A 17,826-nucleotide genomic window follows, 5' to 3' on the forward strand; every position below is an offset into this window, starting at 1 on the left:
TTTATAGTCCAACTCTCATATCCATACATGACTACTGGAAAAACCATAGCTTTGATTATAAGGACCTTTGTCAGCAAAGTAATGTCTCTGCTTTTAAATATGCTGTCTAGGTTGGTCATAACTTTTCTTCCAAGGAGCAAGTGTCTTTTAATTTCATGGCTGCAGTCACCATCTGCAGTGATCTTGGAGCCCCTCCCCTCCCACCAAATAAAGTCAGCCACTGTTCTCACTGTTTCCCCATCTATTTGCCATGAAGTAATGGGACCGGATGCCATGATCTTAGTTTTCTGAATGTTGACCTTTAAGCCAACTTTTTCACTCTCTTTCATAAAAGTGCAACACTTTTATCAAGAGGCTTTCTCTTCACTTTCTGCCATAAGGGTGGTGTCATCTGCGTATCCGAGGTTATTGATAGTCCTCCCGGCAATCTTGATTCCAGCTTGTGCTTCATCCAGCCCAGCGTTTCTCATGATGTACTCTGCATATAAGTTAAATAAGCAGGGTGACAATATACAGCCTTGATGTACTCCTTTTCCTATTTGGAACCAGTCTGTTGTTCCATGGCCAGTTCTAAGTGTTGCTTCCTGACCTGCATACAGGTTTCTCAAGAGGCAGGTCAGGTGGTCTGGTATTGCCATCTCTTTCAGAATTTTCCACAGTTGTGTGGATCACAGTTGTTGTGATCCACATAGTCAAAGGCTTTGGCATAGTCAATAAAGCAGAAGTAGATGCTTTTCTGGAACTCTTGCTTTTTCAATGATCGAGCAGATGTTGGCAATTGCTGGTATATAGGAAAGCAATTGACTTTTGTGTAGTAACCTTGTATCTTACAAACTTGCTATAATCATTTATTAGTTCCAGTAGTTTTTTGGTCAGTTCATTCAGATCTTCTACATAAACGACTGTGTAACCTACAAAGACAGCTTTATTTATTTTTCCCTATATGTATACACTTATTTCCTGTCCTTTTATTGCATTAGCTAGAACTTTTGGTATGATGTTGAAAGAGTGGTGAGAGGGGATATTGCAGAAGATCACTGAGAGGGCATGACTACTGGTTAACCTGTAAGCTGGACTTGGGCAATCAGATGTTTCTCACCTTCTCCCCTGTCCTTGGAGTCTGTGCTCTGCTTGCCTTCCCCATGCTAGAATCTACCCTAGTATAGCCTGAGATAGTAATATGGTGTTGAGACCATCCAGATGGTCCCTACATCACACAGCAAATTCCCACTGGCTATCTGTTTTACATATAGTAATGTTCATGTTTCAATGCTACTCTCTCAATTTGTCCCACCCTTCTTTTGAGGTTTCTTATTTAGCCTTGCGTTATTTAGAAGTGTTTTGTTTAATCTACAGGCAGCAGCAGCAGCAGCATCCTGGAGTTTTCCAAGTATTTTTCTGTTTGATTCCGCTGTGGTCTCAAAGCATATATGACTTTTAAAAATATTTTTTAATATATGTTATATGACCCCAGATATTGTCTATCTTGGTGAATATTCCATGTAAGTTGACAAGAATATATATTCCACTGTTGTTAGGTAAAGTGGTCTACAGATGTCAATTACATCCAGTTGACCAATGGTGCTATTGAGTTCTCCTACATCCTTCTGGTTTTCTGCCTGCTAGATCCCTCCATTTCTGATAGTCTCCAACTATGAGAGTGGATTTGTCTGTTTCTCCTTTCAGTTATATCAGTTTTTGCCTCATGCATGTTGATGTTCTATTGTTAGACACATACACATAAAGCCTTCTTGGAAATTGACCCTTTTATCGTTATGAAATGCCTTTATCCCTGGTAATTTTCCATACTCTGAGGTTTGCTCTGTCTGAAATTAATATAGCCATTCCAGCTTTCTTCTGATTAATATTAGCATAATGTGTCTTTTTCCTATTCCTTTACTTTTTTTTTGGAAAGAGTTTTTATTTAAACAGTTAATAGAATTACATGATCTACATCTACAATCACTGGTCCTGTTACTTTTTTCTTTTTTTATTGTAATAAATTACACTAAACATAAAATTTACCATTATAACCATTTTAAGTCTATAATCCAGTGGCATTAATTTACCTTCATGTTGTTATCCTACCAGTCATCGGCATAACTCTTCATCTTGTGAAACGGAAACAATACTCATTAAACAATATCTCTCAATTCCCCTCTCTTGCTAGCTCCTAGCAACCACCATTACATTTTCTGTCTTTATGATTTTGACATCTCTAAGTGCTTCATGTAAGTGTAACCATTATAGCATTTTTCTATAGCAGTTTATGACTGTCTTATTTCACTTAGCATAGTCCTCAAGTTTCTTCCATGTTGTAGTGTGTTATGGGATTTCCTTCTTTTTTTGGATGAACAATATTCCATTGTATGTATATAACACATTTTGCTTATCCCTTCATCTGTTAATGGACACTCGGTTTCCTTCCACATTTTAGGTATTTTGAAAAACCTGCTTTCCTTCTGGGAATCTGAAATTTAGGTACATGCTAGACAGGGTATGACCAACCTCCATTAGAAACCTTGGGCATTGATCTTGGATAGATGATATTTCACATGTGTTGTTACAACTTGTTGCTGGAAGAGTTAAGTGTGTCCTGTGTGACTCCACTGGGAGAGGACCCTGGGAAGTTTTTCCTGTTTTTCTCTGGACTTTGACCTCATGTACCTTTTCCCTTTACTGATTTTGTCTTGTATACTTTCACTGTTATAGCACAGCTATATGAAGATGGCTATATGATAAGTTCTCTGAGACTGCCTACAAATCTCTGAACCTTGGGGAGGATCACCAATACACCATGTTATAGCGGCCTATAGAAGTTTCAAACCTTTAGTAATTCTGTTATTTTCAGTGGTATATTATATCAACCAACACTTTGGAAGCCAACAATTGTTTATACCTACAAAGTAGGTATGTGCTTAGTTACTCAGTCTTGTCCAACTCTTTGCGACCCCATGGTATGTAGCCTGCCAGGCTGCTCTGTCCATGGGCTTCTCCAGGCAAGAATACTGGAGTGGATTGCCGTGCCATCTTCCAGGGGATCTTCCCAACTCAAGGATCAAACCCAGGTCTCCCGCACTGCAGGTGGATTCTTTACCAGATGAGCTACCAGGGAAGCCCAGAGGAGAGTATAGTATGCAGGTTCCCCAAACTATTTTGACCAGGGAACATTATCTAGTAAAGCATATCTATGGGATTTGGTTCCCAAAGAACACATTTTGAAAAACACTAGATTAGTTAATAACCTCAGGGACCTTCTCTCCTCTGTTTGCCATGTTCATGCCCTGGGATTTCCACAGCCATGTCCCAAGGTGCCCCCGCCTGGGCAGGAGGATAACACTTGTGCTTGGGCAGCCAAGTGCTGGGTAGGAAGGATCAGCGCCCAGGAGAGGTCCAGGCAGAGATCCAGGAGTTCAGAAGGGAGGGAGAGCGGGAGAGCTGTAGGGATCTGAGCTGGTGTCACAGGGGAGGCCTGAGAGCAGACCCTGCTGATGAGGAATGGTGGCGATGGAGGGGAAGGGCATCAGCACAGACAGAGAAGGGAAAGCACAAGGGATGTACAAAAACCAGCAGTTTATCTGGAGGCAGATTATACTGTACTAAAGGTATAAATTTATACTAAAGGTATAAATATGTATAATTGAAATCTAGAAATTGGTTAAGTATGTTTTGTCCTTCCTTTCCAATTGCAGATATGTGTTAGGAATTGGGATTCTTGGTGCTATAACATCAACACCAGAAGATAGAATCATAGGGAGGCCTGGTGTGCTGCGATTCATGGGGTCACAAAGAGTTGGACATGACTGAGTGACTGAACTGAACTGAATCCTTGTTTTAAATGAACAGCAATGAGTCTGATATATCTTCATTACTGACTGATCACAAGTTGTTCCTTTATCCTCACTGGAAAACTTCCAGATATGTATTTGTATAAATCAATTCATTATTACTTTTATATCTTACTGTTTATTTCTTAATTTTTAATAACTTTGATTTTCATTTTATTATCATAGTTACATTCTATTACTGGCAAGAGATCATGGTTTTCCATTCCATGGAGTCAATGCAAGTTTCTCTTCAAAACACATGTGTTAAAGTTTTAAAAGTGACCTCACAAAATCATAAAAAGAAAGAAGAAAAGAGGGGATCAATGGAAAAATTGCAGTAAGTAAATATGGGTGATGGTATGTGGGATTTCATCATATTGTTCTTATTTTGTGTGGGCATACTTGGAATTTTGAATAATAGAAAAGTTAGTTGAGAATCTAATTTCTGGCAGCATGTCAGACTTTTGCTTACTAAACAATTAGCTATTTCATGAAATAACTATTTTAATGTACTGCTTTCATAAGAGTTGGGGCTTCCCTGGTGGCTCAGACGGTAAAGCGTCTGCCTACAATGTGGGAGACCCAGGTTCGATTCCTGGGTCGGGAAGATCCCCTGGAGAAGGACATGGCAATCCACTCCAGCACTCTTGCCTGGAAAATCCCATGGATGGAGGAGCCTGATAGGCTACAGTCCATGGTGTCTGAAAGAGTTGGACATGACTGAGTGACTTCACTTCACTTTCATAAGAGTTAGAGGAAAATCCCCAAGCATTTACACATATGTATATACATGCACATAATTAATATCACTGGGTAAAAGCAAAACAGGGAACTGGGTAAAACAGTCCTGGGCAAATAGTTTAACAAAAGTTAGAGAAGCCCTGAGGGGAAGCGCCATTGTAAGCTCTGTGTTGGTGGATCTATGCTCTGAACCAGCTGTAGAATAGGGCAGCTGATTCTGAGATTCCTGTATTAAGATGGAGACTCCTAAAAGGATATCAAAGTGATCCCTTATCAGCAGTGACTCTGGAAGATTTTCTTTCTTCTGGAAGATGCAAGAGCAATGCATCTCTGAAGTATCCCCTGTATCTTGGTGTCAAAAATGGCCATGTACTTTTGATAAAAGAGCCAGAACTTCACTGGCAGTCCAGTGGTTAAGACTCCATGCTTCCAATGCAGGGGGCATAGTTCCATTCCTGGTTGGGGAACTAAAATCCCACATGCCCTGCAGCACAGCCAAAAAAAAGTATTATAAAATACAGTCAAGTAGAACTTTTTAGAAAAGACAACATATTTAGATGCTGAGAATTTACACAGATGAGGATGAAACTAATATGAGCTCACAAAAATTATCAACACACAAACAAACCACCATGAGTGAGAATCAACAGAACCAGCAATATTTAGATCCTCAGGAATTTCAGACATTAGAATTATCAATAAAAACTATTTAAATAACTACAACTATGTATTAAAGGTTTAAAGCATTCATGGGCTTCACTGGTGGCTCAGACGATAAAGCATCCACCTACAATGTGGGAGACCTGGGTTCGATCCCTGGGTTGGGAAGATCCTCTGAAGAAGGAAATGCCAACCCACTCCAGTAATTTTGCCTGGATAATCCCCATGGACAGAGAAGCCTGTTGGGCTACAGTCCACTGGGTCTCAAAGAGTCAGACATGACTGAACAGCTAAGCACAGGCACCCTGGTATACCTTGACAGCAAAGATCAGCGTCCACTAGAAAGTTATTAAATCATTTGCCTTCCTGGATTAAAAAAAAAAGCGTTAATAGGCTATCCAGAATGATTTTTTAAAGAGTCAAATGGAAGTTTTAGGAAACAAATACACAATTGTTGAATTAAAGACTGGGGGAAAATGTAAAACAGCAGACTAGGAGCTACTTGTTCAATAGGGTGGTGTGTATATGTATAATAAGCTTAAAAAGCTGATAAGAAAAAATAAAATGAGTTAAAAGCAACAACCAAAATAAAATTAAATGAATGTATAACTTTGAACTAGCAAGAAAAAGTAGCTAGTGAAAGAACGGAAAGAAGATATAAAAGAGTCATGGAGGTGATTAAAATGAAAAAAGATGACTGAAGTGTCTACATATAAAAAAATAAATGCATTTAATATAAACGAGTTAGAAGCCCTTCTGAACTAGAAGAGTAAGAATCTCTGAAAATCCACTTCAAAAAGCATGAGAACACTGGCAGAAATTGTCAAACTCAACTTCTTTCAGTGTTCTGTAAATTAACCAAAGAAAGGGTTTTTGATAACCAGAGAAGTGTCTGTTTAATAAGAACTGCTGAATTTCGGTAAGAACAGTGAGCTTTGTGGTGTTTTAATTTGCTCTAGTCTTATTCCCCTTTCCCAGCTCCAAGGCAGCCTTGAAAAATTTAGCTTTGCAACCATGGTTGTTGTGAAAATTAAGAATTTAGTAACCACTGGAAGGGGAAATATAGGTTGGAGCCCTTCACAAAGTCCCAGTTCCAGAGAACTGTCATTATGTGACTAGTCTGATATCTCCTTTGGAAAGCTCCATTCTCAGGTCTTAGTTTTATTTGACCTGACTCAGCTCACTCTACAAAACGGTGCATTTGCCAAAATAATGTGTGGCAATTCTGTACCATTGCATCATCCTGAGATAATAATGCAAGGGCCAGCAGCTTTCTCCCTGGGATGGACATCACTCAGGGGTGTTAGAGACGCTTTCAGAGCATGGCTTAGTTGTGTGGTTGCCAGCTTTCCTCTTTGTGGAAAATCAGTGGACTCTGTCAGGAGGAGAAGGGGTCGACTGAGGATGAGATGGTTGGATGGATCACCAACTCTATGGACATGAATTTGAGCAAGTTTCCAGAGTTGGTGATGGTCAGGGAAGCCTGGAGTGCTGCAGTCCACGGGGTTGCAAAGAGTCGGACACGACTGAGGGACTGAACTGAATGGACTCTGTTGGGATCATGTGCAGCATCTAACAAGGCTCATACTTTTCAGACTGTCCCTCCACCCCAAACCCTGTCCATCAAAGCAAGGCTTTCTCCTCAGTTTCCCTTCTTCCCTCATTCTTCCTCCATTCTATCTAGGTGATGGTGGGGTGGGTTCTGTCTCTCACTGGTTCATTCCCCTCTCAGAGCAGTGTGTACGTCCACTGCTCAGTTGTGTTTGACTCTTTGCAACCCCATGGACTGTAGCCCACCAGTCTCCTCTGTCCGTGGGATTTCCCAGGCAAGAATACTGGAGTGGGTTGCCATTTCCTTCTCCAGGGGATCTTCTCCGCCCAGGGATGAAACCCTAGTCTCTTGAGTCTCCTGCATTGGCAGGCAGGCTCTTTACCACTAGCGCCACCTAGGGAGCAGTAGAGGTCTAAATAGTATCAGCTGGGCTCACCTTCCTTACCATGTGCATTTGGACCAATGAGCTAAGGAAATATGAACATTTTGAGCTCAGATTTTTTCAACCTTGACACCAATGACATTTTGATAATTCTTTGCTGTGAGGGGCTATCCTGTGCACTGTAGGATGTTTAGAAGCGCACTGGCCAGTAACACTCCACAGCTGGTGACGATCAAAAATGTCTTCATGGGGCCTCCCTGGCTGCCCAGGGGCTGACTCTGCACTGCCGCTGCAGGGGGCACGGGCTCCATCCCTGCTCAGGGCACCAAGATCTCACATGTTGTGAGGTGTGGCCGAAAAATAAATAAAGTAACAATAAGAATAATAAAATAACTTAAAAAAAAAAGGAAAAAAATCTTCATAAGTCAGGCAGAGAACGATAAATATCGTATGACACCATTCACACAGAATCTTTAAAAAAAATGATATAAATGAAGTTATTTACAAAACGGAAGCAGACTCACAGATTTTGAAAACAAATTTATGGTCACCAAAGGGGAAATGTGGCAAGCGGGATAAATTAGGAGCTTGGGATTAACATACACACGCTGCTGCTGCTGCTGCTGCTGCTGTGAAGTCACTCCAGTCGTGTCCGACTCTGTGCGACCCCATAGACAGCAGCCCACCAGGCTCCCCCGTCCCTGGGACTCTCCAGGCAAGAACACTGGAGTGGGTTGCCATTGCCTTCTCCAATGCATGAAAGGGAAAAGTGAAAGTGAAGTCGATCAGTCGTGTCCGACTCTTAGCAACCCCATGGACTGTAGCCCACCAGGCTCCTCCATCCGTGGGATTTTCCAGGCAAGAGTACTGGAGTGGGGTGCCATTATACACAGACTACTATATATAAAATAGGTAACCAACAAGGGCCTACTGTTTAGCACAGGGAACTCTACTCAATATTCTATAGTAACCTATATGGGAAAAGAACCTGATAAAGAATGAGTATATGTATATGTATAACTGAATAACTTTGCTGTACACCTGAAACAAACACAACATTGTAAATCAACTGTACCCCAATAAAATTATTTTTTAAATGTCTTCAGATGTAGCCAAATATCCCCTAGGAGCAAAATAGTCCCCAGTTGAGAATTGTTGTTTTAGTTAAACCAGTAGAGTTACATTTGATGCTTGTTTCATTTTTAGCCAAATCTTACATATCATATAATTAATATATCACTGCAACTTTTATTTCTATTTCCAAGAGAAGAAATATATAGTCTATGTATTATCACCTCTTTCCAACATAGTTGTGGGGTTGTTGTTGCCATTTGACTGGTGAGCGGTCTGGTTCCAAAACTCTATCCTGAGGGCTGCTTTCTGGGACCACTCTTGGTACTGACAGGCCTCAGTGTGGGTTCCTTATCTCATGGGAGTACTTTGTTGGCAAGTGTGAGTCCAAGGACCAGGAGTGAAGGACGAGAATTGTAGAACAGGGCGGGAAGGAGAGCTATTGCATTATCAAACTGGCCACTGCCAAAGGCATTTGGTTGTTTGATTCTGCAAGCCAGTTTGAAAACTATGAAATATCTGAGGAGAGTCCATCTGAGAGGAAAAAGAGAAACATGTACTCAGTTACTGATTCCATTGGTCTAAGATTTGTCCCATGAGGCGTAGACCGCTCCCAACTTATGCACTTCCGGGCTGCACTATCCCAGTGCTGAACCATTCCCACAGTCCCATGACCCCATGACACGAGCCTTGATGCTGGAAGTGAGAAGCCTGTGATATGGACTTGAGGTGATGCCCACTTAGGTTATATCTGCTTAAGCTGGAATAAGGTCTGTGGTGGTGAAATTAGCAGCAGGTGCAGCCAAAAGGGTCGGACATGGGGCATAAGAGATGTTTGAAACACTTGCACATATGAATTTGTGTGTCGTAATGCGTTCCTGGTACCTATTCAACCAAAGTAACCTACACATACATACATGACCTCAGTTTTCTCTTTAGAAAATGAGGATAGTCTCCCTGAGCTTGCTGGATTGTTCAGAGAATTAAAGTGCTGCATGTATAAAGCCTGATCACAAGGTTAGTCCAGTAAATACACTGTGTGTGTGTGTGTATAATTATTTCATTAGTCAGGATCTTCCTGACTCAGGGATCGAACCTGTGTCTCTCATGTCTCCTGCATTGGCAGGCACGTTCTTTACATAAGTCAGATGTAAGTCATTCTAATGGATTGTGAAGGCCCAGTGTAGTGAGGCCAAAGTCAGAGCTTCCACCTTGTGTGGGCAGTGATGTTGGCTTATGCTGCTAAGACAGTCAGAACTCGATCACTCTACAATTAACCTTTGGTGAGCAGATATTGTGTCCCTGGTTTTGGGCTGCCCTGAGGACCCAGAGACCAGAATCATTCCTGATCCTTCCCTGCAAATCACTCGCAGGCCAGCAAAGATGGGCAAATAATAGCAACTGCTGCGGTTTAGGCAAATACAGGGCACTATGACTGCAGCCATGGAATTAAAAGACGCTTACTCCTTGGAAGGAAAGTTATGACCAACCTAGATAGCATATTCAAAAGCAGAGACATTATTTTGCCAACAAAGGTTCGTCTAGTCAAGGCTATGGTTTTTCCTGTGGTCATGTATGGATGTGAGAGTTGGACTGTGAAGAAGGCTGAGCGCTGAAGAATTGATGCTTTTGAACTGTGGTGTTGGAGAAGACTCTTGAGAGTCCCTTGGACTGCAAGGAGATCCAACCAGTCCATTCTGAAGGAGATCAGCCCTGGGATTTCTTTGGAAGGAATGATGCTGAAGCTGAAACTCCAGTACTTTGGCCACCTCATGGGAAAAGTTGACTCATTGGAAAAGACTCTGATGCTGGGAGGGATTGGGGGCAGGAGGAGAAGGGGAGGACAGAGGATGAGATGGCTGGATGGCATCACTGACTCGATGGACGCGGGTCTGAGTGAACTCCGGGAGTTGGTGATGGACAGGGAGGCCTGGCGTGCTGCGATTCATGGGGTCGCAGAGTCGGACACGACTGAGCGATTGAGCGACTGATCTGATCTGATCTGATGAGAGCAAAATAAATCCTGGGAGGAGAAGGAGGGCTTTCCCTAGGAGGAACAAAGTGTACCCACATCTGAGGGACGTGTAGGTCTTAACCAAGCAAACACTGGCAGCAGGGGCAAAATGTTTCTCACCAGGGCACTCAGAGCAACTTCATCGCTTACTGGGCTCCTATGGTAGTCAAGGCATTGATCAGATGCTGTTCGGGGGACACAGGGGTAACAGAGGCCAATCCCTACCCACCTCTCACTGCCCAGAGACCATAAGGCAGACCGTTGCAGGAGTGAAGAAACAAATTACACACATACGGAGGTGTCTCTATGAACAGACATCCTCCTGACGCAGATCATGGGCATTCAACCACTCAAAAAGTAATTGACTTGCATCTCCCTCCATGGCTGATTAGACTTTTAAAATAAGTAAATAAATAATTTTCTTTTAAGAATGGCCAAGAGTGGGAGGATTGATGGTATTTTTTCCTTTTTACAGTTGTCTTTCCTTAAGCTGTTCCATATAAAGTAAACCCCACTCTAGAGAATTCTCTGCTTCCCGTACCCCTGACCCCGGGAGCGAGGTGAACCAAAGCAGACCCTCTCAGCATCCCCATCGCTCCGCCCCGGGCCACCTGCCTCTTTAAGAAGCCGATCTTCGCCCTTAGACGGGTGGCGGAGGGAGTGAGCTGTGGATGGTGTTGCTTGTTGAGGTCTCGGGAAGTGATGTCTCCGGGAGCTGCTGTCTCTTTAAGGGGGCGGAGCTCTGCCCGGAGGAGGTGGAGAAGTTTTGCCCCCCGGATCTCCGGTTTCCGGCAACTTGGTGGGACCAGAACTTGCGCGGAGAATCTGAGGCCCCAGGCTTACCCAGACAGGTTGGACTCCGAGCGCCCACGAGGTGAGGCAGCGGGGTCTGCGGGGCCGGCCCGGGACTGAAAGACCTTGGGATCTATTCACCTGGGTCGCTGCGGCCCAGCTCCTCCTCCTAAAACACTACCCGTGCGTCTTGGGCAGCTCTTTCCCAAACCATCCTGGGCTCAGGGGGGCCCAGGCTGCAGGGTTCCCATTACTCCAGCGCCTACTAATTTCTTCGCTGTGCACTAAGCGCCTCACACTCACTTGTCTCAGTTAATGGCACCCAACATCGTGTGGGTTCAGTTCAGTTCAGTCGCTTAGTCGTGTCCGACTCTTTGCGACCCCATGAATCGCAGCACGCCAGGCCTCCCTGTCCATCACCATCTCCCAGAGTTCACTCAAACTCACGTCCATCGAGTCGGTGATGCCATCCAGCCATCTCATCCTCTGTCGTCCCCTTTTCTTCCTGCCCCCAATCCCTCCCAGCATCAGAGTCTTTTCCAATGAGTCAATTCTTCACCTGAGGTGGCCAAAGTACTGGAGTTTCAGCTTCAGCATCATTCCTTCCAAAGAACACCCAGGGCTGATCTTCAGAATGGACTGGTTGGATCTCCTTGCAGTCCAAGGGACTCTCAAGAGTCTTCTCCAACACCACAGTTCAAAAGCATCAATTCTACGGAGCTCAGCTTTCTTCACAGTCCCGCTCTCTCTATACATGACCACTGGAAAAACCATAGCCGGTACAATTATAAACCCATTTTACAGATGAGGAAATAGGTGCTGAGGAGCCCATAGTCAAAATAGCCAGAAGCAGCAGAGCTGGGACTCAAACTCAAGTCTGTCCAACCCCAGAGCCTGTGCCCTTAACCATGGGCTAGGCTGACGGCCTTTGCTCTTCACTGCCCTCATAGCCATTTCTATCAAATCCCTGCCTCCCCTTTCTCATCCTTCCATCTCCAGGCTGCACTCGGCCCTTAAACACCCTTGTTGTAAGTGAGATTGGATGGAACCAATGGACCCCTGTTCGCCACCCCCTTAGTTTCTTTATAACATTTTTGATAGTATCTAATGCTAAATGGTTATCTTTGTATAAACCTGTTAAATTCCACTAAAAAAGGACACAAGGGAAAGCAACACCATTTATAACCCTAAAATATTTGTTTGCAGATATGTTATTATGGTATCCTATGAAGTGTATTTATTTTTTCCTTTTAGACCTCTGCAAATTATCTTCCTAATAATTGGGAGACGACCCACTAACTGAATGGCAACGGTAGATGACTTACAGTTTGAAGGTACATCATTTGAGTGTCCATCTTTTATGATTAGCATTTCTGTAGTAAAACCAATGGATTTTGGTTAGTATACTGGCACATATATAAATAAGAAGATTATTTCAGACATCTTCATAAAAGAATGTTTGCCACAACAGATTATTCCATTTGTCCGTATTAGCTGTTCTTTTTTGCCAAATAGCCCTTTAGGTTGGTAATATCGTAAATTTAGTGCAGATTACAGAAATTGTTTATAGAGTTCCTGCTTTAGTTAAACATGCATTTATTGAGCAGCTATTTGTGCTTAGAACTCTACTAGATACAGAAGATCAAAAGATAAAGGGGATTTTTTTTTTTACACTGCTGAGTAGATGAAAGTATAAAACGATTATTATGATGAAATGTAATCAGGTCGTTCATTCATTAAATAAATAAGTCTTTCACGAGTGTGACCATTGTTCTCATTATCAGGGTAGAAGAGTGAATAGTCAGTGTCTTCCTTTATAAAGCCCTCAGTCTAGTGAGGGAGACATTCTTTTGTTAAATGATCTTTTAAGTACGTATCTACAAACTATTAGGCCTTCCCTTGTGGCTCAGTTGGCAAAGACTCTGCCTGCAGTGCAGGAGACCCTGGTTCAATTCCTGAGTCAGGAAGATCCCCTGGAGAAGGAAATGGCAACCCACTCCAGTACTCTTGCCTGGAATATCCCATGGACAGGGGAACCTGGCAGGCTACAGTCCATGGGGTTGCAAGGGTCGGACATGACTTAGCTACTAAACCACCAAACTATTAAAGTAGTAAAAGAAAAGTTAATAACTCAACCCAGAGCCTGACATAAGCTAGGGATTGATGAATGCTCATTTTGTCTTGTAATCACTTGCACACATGTGCGTGTGTGCGTGTGTGTGCGCACTCAGTTGTGTCTGACACTGTGTCCCCATGGACTGTAGCCCTCCAGGCGCCTCTGTCTATGGAATTCTCCAGGCAAGAATACTGGAGTGGGTTGCTATTCCCTTCTCCAAGGGATCTTCCTGACACAGGGGTTGAACTTGAATCTACCACATCGCAGGTAGATTCTTTACCGTCTGAGCCTCCAGGGAAGCCCATAGTATTTCCTAAATGGCAGATACTGTTCTAAGTGCTTTACAAATAAATCCTTTCATCCTTATGTCAACTTTATGAAGTAGTTATTTTACTCTCCCTATTTTACCAACAGGGAAATTAAGGTACAGAAAAATTAGGTCATTTGCCTAAAGGTTATAGTAAGTGGTAAAGAAGAATTTGAACCCAGGCATCACAACCTATGCTATTCCTACCTAAGGAAAAGAAAAGATGTTTGAAGCAAAATCCACTTTATCAGCCAATACTGTCAACATCATCTTCAAAATACATCCAGCACCTGACCATTGCTTACCACCTCTACCGTTTTCCTGCCATGCTCAAGGTCACCATCACCTCATGTCTGGATTACAGCCCTTTCCTTCCTTCAGATCTTCCCGTATCTTCCCTTACCTTTCTGCAGTCTGTGTTTTGCATCCAGAGTAGTCCTTTAAAACCAAGTCAGATCATGCCATTCCTCCAAAACCTTTCGGTGGCTCCATCTCACTGGGAGTGGAAGGCGGAGCCCTTTCTGTGCTTAGGAGGCCCTCATGATCCAGGCCTCCGATTTCATTTTGTACTACTCTAGCCCTTTCTTTCTGCCTCCCCACATGCGCCTCATCACTGTCCCTCCTAGACACCAGGTACACTTAGGGCTTTTGTGCCATCTTCCTGCTTAGGACATTCTTACCGCAGATAGCCATGTGACTCGTTCCCTTGCTCTGCTCAAATCTCACGTCATTCCAGAGGCTTTCCTTGATCATCCTATCTGGGAGTACAGGGCATGAAAGTTCAAGTCTAAAGAACAGCATGTGCAGAGTACTTGAGAAGAGTGGGAGTTTGTTTCATTTTTTTACCCCAGGAATTAAAAGAAGGCCAATGTACTAGAGCACAGATGGTGGGGGAGGCTGTCATAAGGTCAGATTTGAGGGGAGGCAGAAGCTAAGTCACACAGGACTTAATTGCTGTTTGGAAGAGAACGTAAGATGCCGTGGGGGTCATGGAAAGCTTCTCTGAGGAAGAATGATGTTAAATGAAAAAGTGGAGGTCAGGGTCCTGCAGATGGGAGACATATCAGGAAAGGAGCAGAGGTAAAACAGCAGAAAACGTAGAAGCAGGTGGTGCTGGTGGCAGAAATAAGAAGCACACCCATCTTGCCCTCAAGGGGCTGAGATGGACAAGAATGACTGCTACAGAGCAGAATGTGTGAACAGTCATCATGTGTGAGGTATATACATCCTACATTCAAATCAAGCAAGGCCGTCTGCTGTTCTTCACACACGAGACACGTTTTCCATCTTCTGGGTCTTGCTCATCCTATACCCCTTGGCGTCAGATGCTGTCCCCACCGCTTCTGGCCATCCTTCTCATAGGGCAGCTCGAGGAGTTATCTCCCTCCCCTGAACCTCTTTGGACTTGGTACCTCTAAAGTGACAGTCTCTGTTCCTCCTTCTGGCATGTTGTTCCTCTGGTAAACTACTGCTTTTTAAATATGAGACTTAAATATATCTTCCTTGGTCTGATTCTCTCAGGCAAAGTTATAACCATTTTTTAAAATGTCAGTGCCCTGCCCAGTCAATAAATGATAGCTATGAAAATATTTATTGTTATCTCATATCATCCTCAAAATCTCTGTGAGATAAGTATTATCTACATTTTATAGTTGAAGAAATCGGGACTCAGAGATATGGAATAATTTGCCCAAGGTCATGGAGTGCTAGTTTATCTTACACAAAGGACCGTCTCACTTCAGAGCCTCATGTGGCCAAAACACTGGAGACCGAAACTTGAGTAATTGTTATATATCAGCCACCTCATTAATTTCAGTCACTTTATTTCTCTCCACAAAACTGTTTGCATAGCTGAAAGCCAATAAGATTGGGCTCAGTTATACAAGCGCCCCATCCCACTGCCATGCTTGTAGTGTTCGAGTGGTGCCCTGTTGATACCCTTCCTCTTATTGTTGTTGCTGTTTAGTTGCTAAGGTTTATGACTCTTTTGCAACCCCATCGACTGTAGCCTGCCAGTCTCCTCTGTCCAAGGGATTTCTCAGGCAAGAATACTGGGGTGGGTTGTCATTTCCTTCTCCAGGGGTCTTCCTGACTTTTCCTTAGACCTGTCAAATTCCACAGCTACCCTGAATTTTATCTGAGTGGCTAAATAAAGTTTGTTAGGATGCCCGGAGATAGGAAGTCATGATCATTGCTGGTGGACATGAATGGGCAAAGTTCTTTTGGAGAGCGGTTTAGCAATATGGCTCAAGAGCCTTAAAAATGATTTGTACCCTTTGACCTAGTGATCACGCCAATAATGTTCATTGTTGTTGTTCAGTCACTCAGTCGTGTCCGACTCTTTGCGACCCCACGGACTGCAGCACGCCAGGCTTTCCTGTCCTTCATCATCTCCCGGAGCTTGCTCAAACTCATGACCATTGAGTCGGTGATGCCATCCAACCATCTCATCCTCTGTTGTCCCCTTCTCCTCCTGCCTTCAGTCTTTCCCAGCATCTAGGTCTTTTCTAACAAGTCAGCCCTTCGCATAAGGTGGCCAAAGTATTGGAGCTGCAGGTTTAGCCTTCTAATGAATATACAGGATTAATTTCCTTTAGGATTGACTGGTTTGATCTCCTTGCAGTCCAAGGGACTCTCAAGAGTCTTCTCCAGGACCACAGTTCAAAAGCATCAAATCTGCGGCTTTCAACCTTCTTTATGGTCCAACTCTCACATCTGTACATGACTACTGGAAAAACCATGGCCTTGACTAGATGGACCTTTGTTAACAAAGTAATGTCCCTGCTTTTTAATATGCTGTCTAGGTTTGTCATAGCTTTTCTTCCAAGGAGCAAGTGTCTTTTAATTTTGTGGCTGCGGTCACCATCTGCAGTGATTTTTGGAGCCCAGGAAAATAAAGTCTGTCACTGTTTCCATTGTTTCCCCATCTGTTTGCCATATGATGGAACCAGATGCCATGATCTTAGTTTTTTGAATGTTGAGTTTTAAGCCAGCTTTTTCACTCTCCTATTTCACTCTTTCAAGTGGCTCTTTAATTCCTCTTTACTTTCTGCCATAAGGGTGGTGTCATCAGCATATCTGAGATTATTGATATTTCTTCTGGAAATCTTGATTCCAGCTTGTGGTTCATCCAGCCCAGCATTTCTTGTGAATGTACTCTGCCTGTAAGTTAAATAAGCAGGGTGACAATATACAGCCTTGGCGTACTCCTTTCCCAATTTGGAACCAGTCTGTTGTTCCATGTCTGATTCTAACTGTTGCTTCTTGACCTGCATACAGGTTGCACAGGAGGCAGCGGAGGCAGGTAAGGTGGTTTGGTATTCCCATCTCTTTAAGATAGTGTTCATACTAAGGCAATAAGCCCTAAAACTTTGTCTGCACAGATACTCTTAACAGTGTTATTTGTTCTAATAAAAGTGGGAAGCAACCTAAACATCCAATAGCAGTGGAATAGTTGTATTAACTTGTGGTGTCTCTCTCCTAATCTTCCCACCTCCAGCTCAATGACTACTATGTAGACACATAAATGTTCATTGTAAAGACTGATATAACATGAAAAAGTCATTTTTGTATAATCCCCAGTAGACGGAGCAGCATACAAAATTGTTTACATAGTATGCTATCACATCCTAAGTCAGTACTTGGCAATTGTAGGCATATAGTAAATATTTGCTGAATGAATGATCATTACTGGTATGAATCTACTGTACAGAGAAAAGGAAGTATACCAAAAGTTAATAGTGTTAGTTTTATATGGGTGGGACTAAGAGTGATTTTGGAGGGCTTCCTGGGTGGCTCAGTGGTAAAAAAAAAAAATCTGGCTGCAATGCAGAAGACACAGGAGTCGCCAGGAGTTTGATCCCTGGGTCAGGAAGATCCCCTTGAGGAAGGCATGGCAACCCACTCCAGTATTCTTGCCTTGGAGAACCCTGTGGACAGAGGAGCCTGGCAGGCTACAGTCCATAGCATTGCACAGAGGCGGGCACAGCTGAAGTGACGAAGCACGCACACACGCAAGAGTGGTTTTTATTCTGTCATTTCTACTTTCATTTTTGTCTCCATGTTTCCTGTAGGGATCATATGGGATTTATTGGAAAAAAATAACTTCCATTAAATTTTTTTTTTGAATTTGAATCAAAGAAGAGAGGGTTAGGTTGGTTACTTGCTATGGGCTAGGCACTCTGCTGAGGACTTTACTTACGGTAATACTCCTAACTTTCCCCCATTTCCTTAAATATTATTCTTCCTGTGGAAGAGATGGGAACACTGAAGCTTATCGAGGTTAAGTTACTTACTCAGGCTTGAATACTTAGTAATTTAACCAGGACTACAATTCAGGTCTGACTTCAAATTCTGTTGTCTTT

General features: G+C 43.0%; 2 protein-coding genes across 11 annotated transcripts in view; both read left to right on the forward strand.

Annotated features, from left to right (window-relative positions):
* HSPB11 (heat shock protein family B (small) member 11) overlaps positions 1-3,955 on the forward strand; it is a 72,311-nt gene extending 68,356 nt beyond the window's left edge. The window contains exon 7 of the mRNA XM_025288693.2: positions 3,693-3,955. Coding sequence (XP_025144478.2) covers positions 3,693-3,746 — 54 coding nt within the window. The 3' untranslated portion in view covers positions 3,747-3,955. The remainder of the gene's footprint in view (positions 1-3,692) is intronic.
* The window catches only part of YIPF1 (Yip1 domain family member 1), a 51,677-nt gene that overhangs the window by 3,445 nt on the left and 30,406 nt on the right, over positions 1-17,826 (forward strand). For 3 of the 10 annotated variants that reach the window (XM_044944991.1, XM_044944992.1, XM_044944990.1), the window contains exons 1-3: positions 10,917-11,121; positions 12,294-12,373; positions 16,742-16,766. In XM_044944991.1, coding sequence (XP_044800926.1) covers positions 12,356-12,373; positions 16,742-16,766 — 43 coding nt within the window. In that variant the 5' untranslated portion in view covers positions 10,917-11,121; positions 12,294-12,355. Of the gene's footprint in view, positions 1-4,013; positions 4,165-10,657; positions 11,122-12,293; positions 12,374-16,741; positions 16,767-17,826 lie in introns of those variants that run through there. The other 7 variants (XM_025288688.2, XM_044944994.1, XM_044944989.1 and 4 more) reach the window with 7 other exon arrangements.

Source organism: Bubalus bubalis, chromosome 6 (assembly GCF_019923935.1).
Source record: "Bubalus bubalis isolate 160015118507 breed Murrah chromosome 6, NDDB_SH_1, whole genome shotgun sequence".
In the NCBI taxonomy this organism is placed as follows: domain Eukaryota; kingdom Metazoa; phylum Chordata; class Mammalia; order Artiodactyla; family Bovidae; genus Bubalus; species Bubalus bubalis.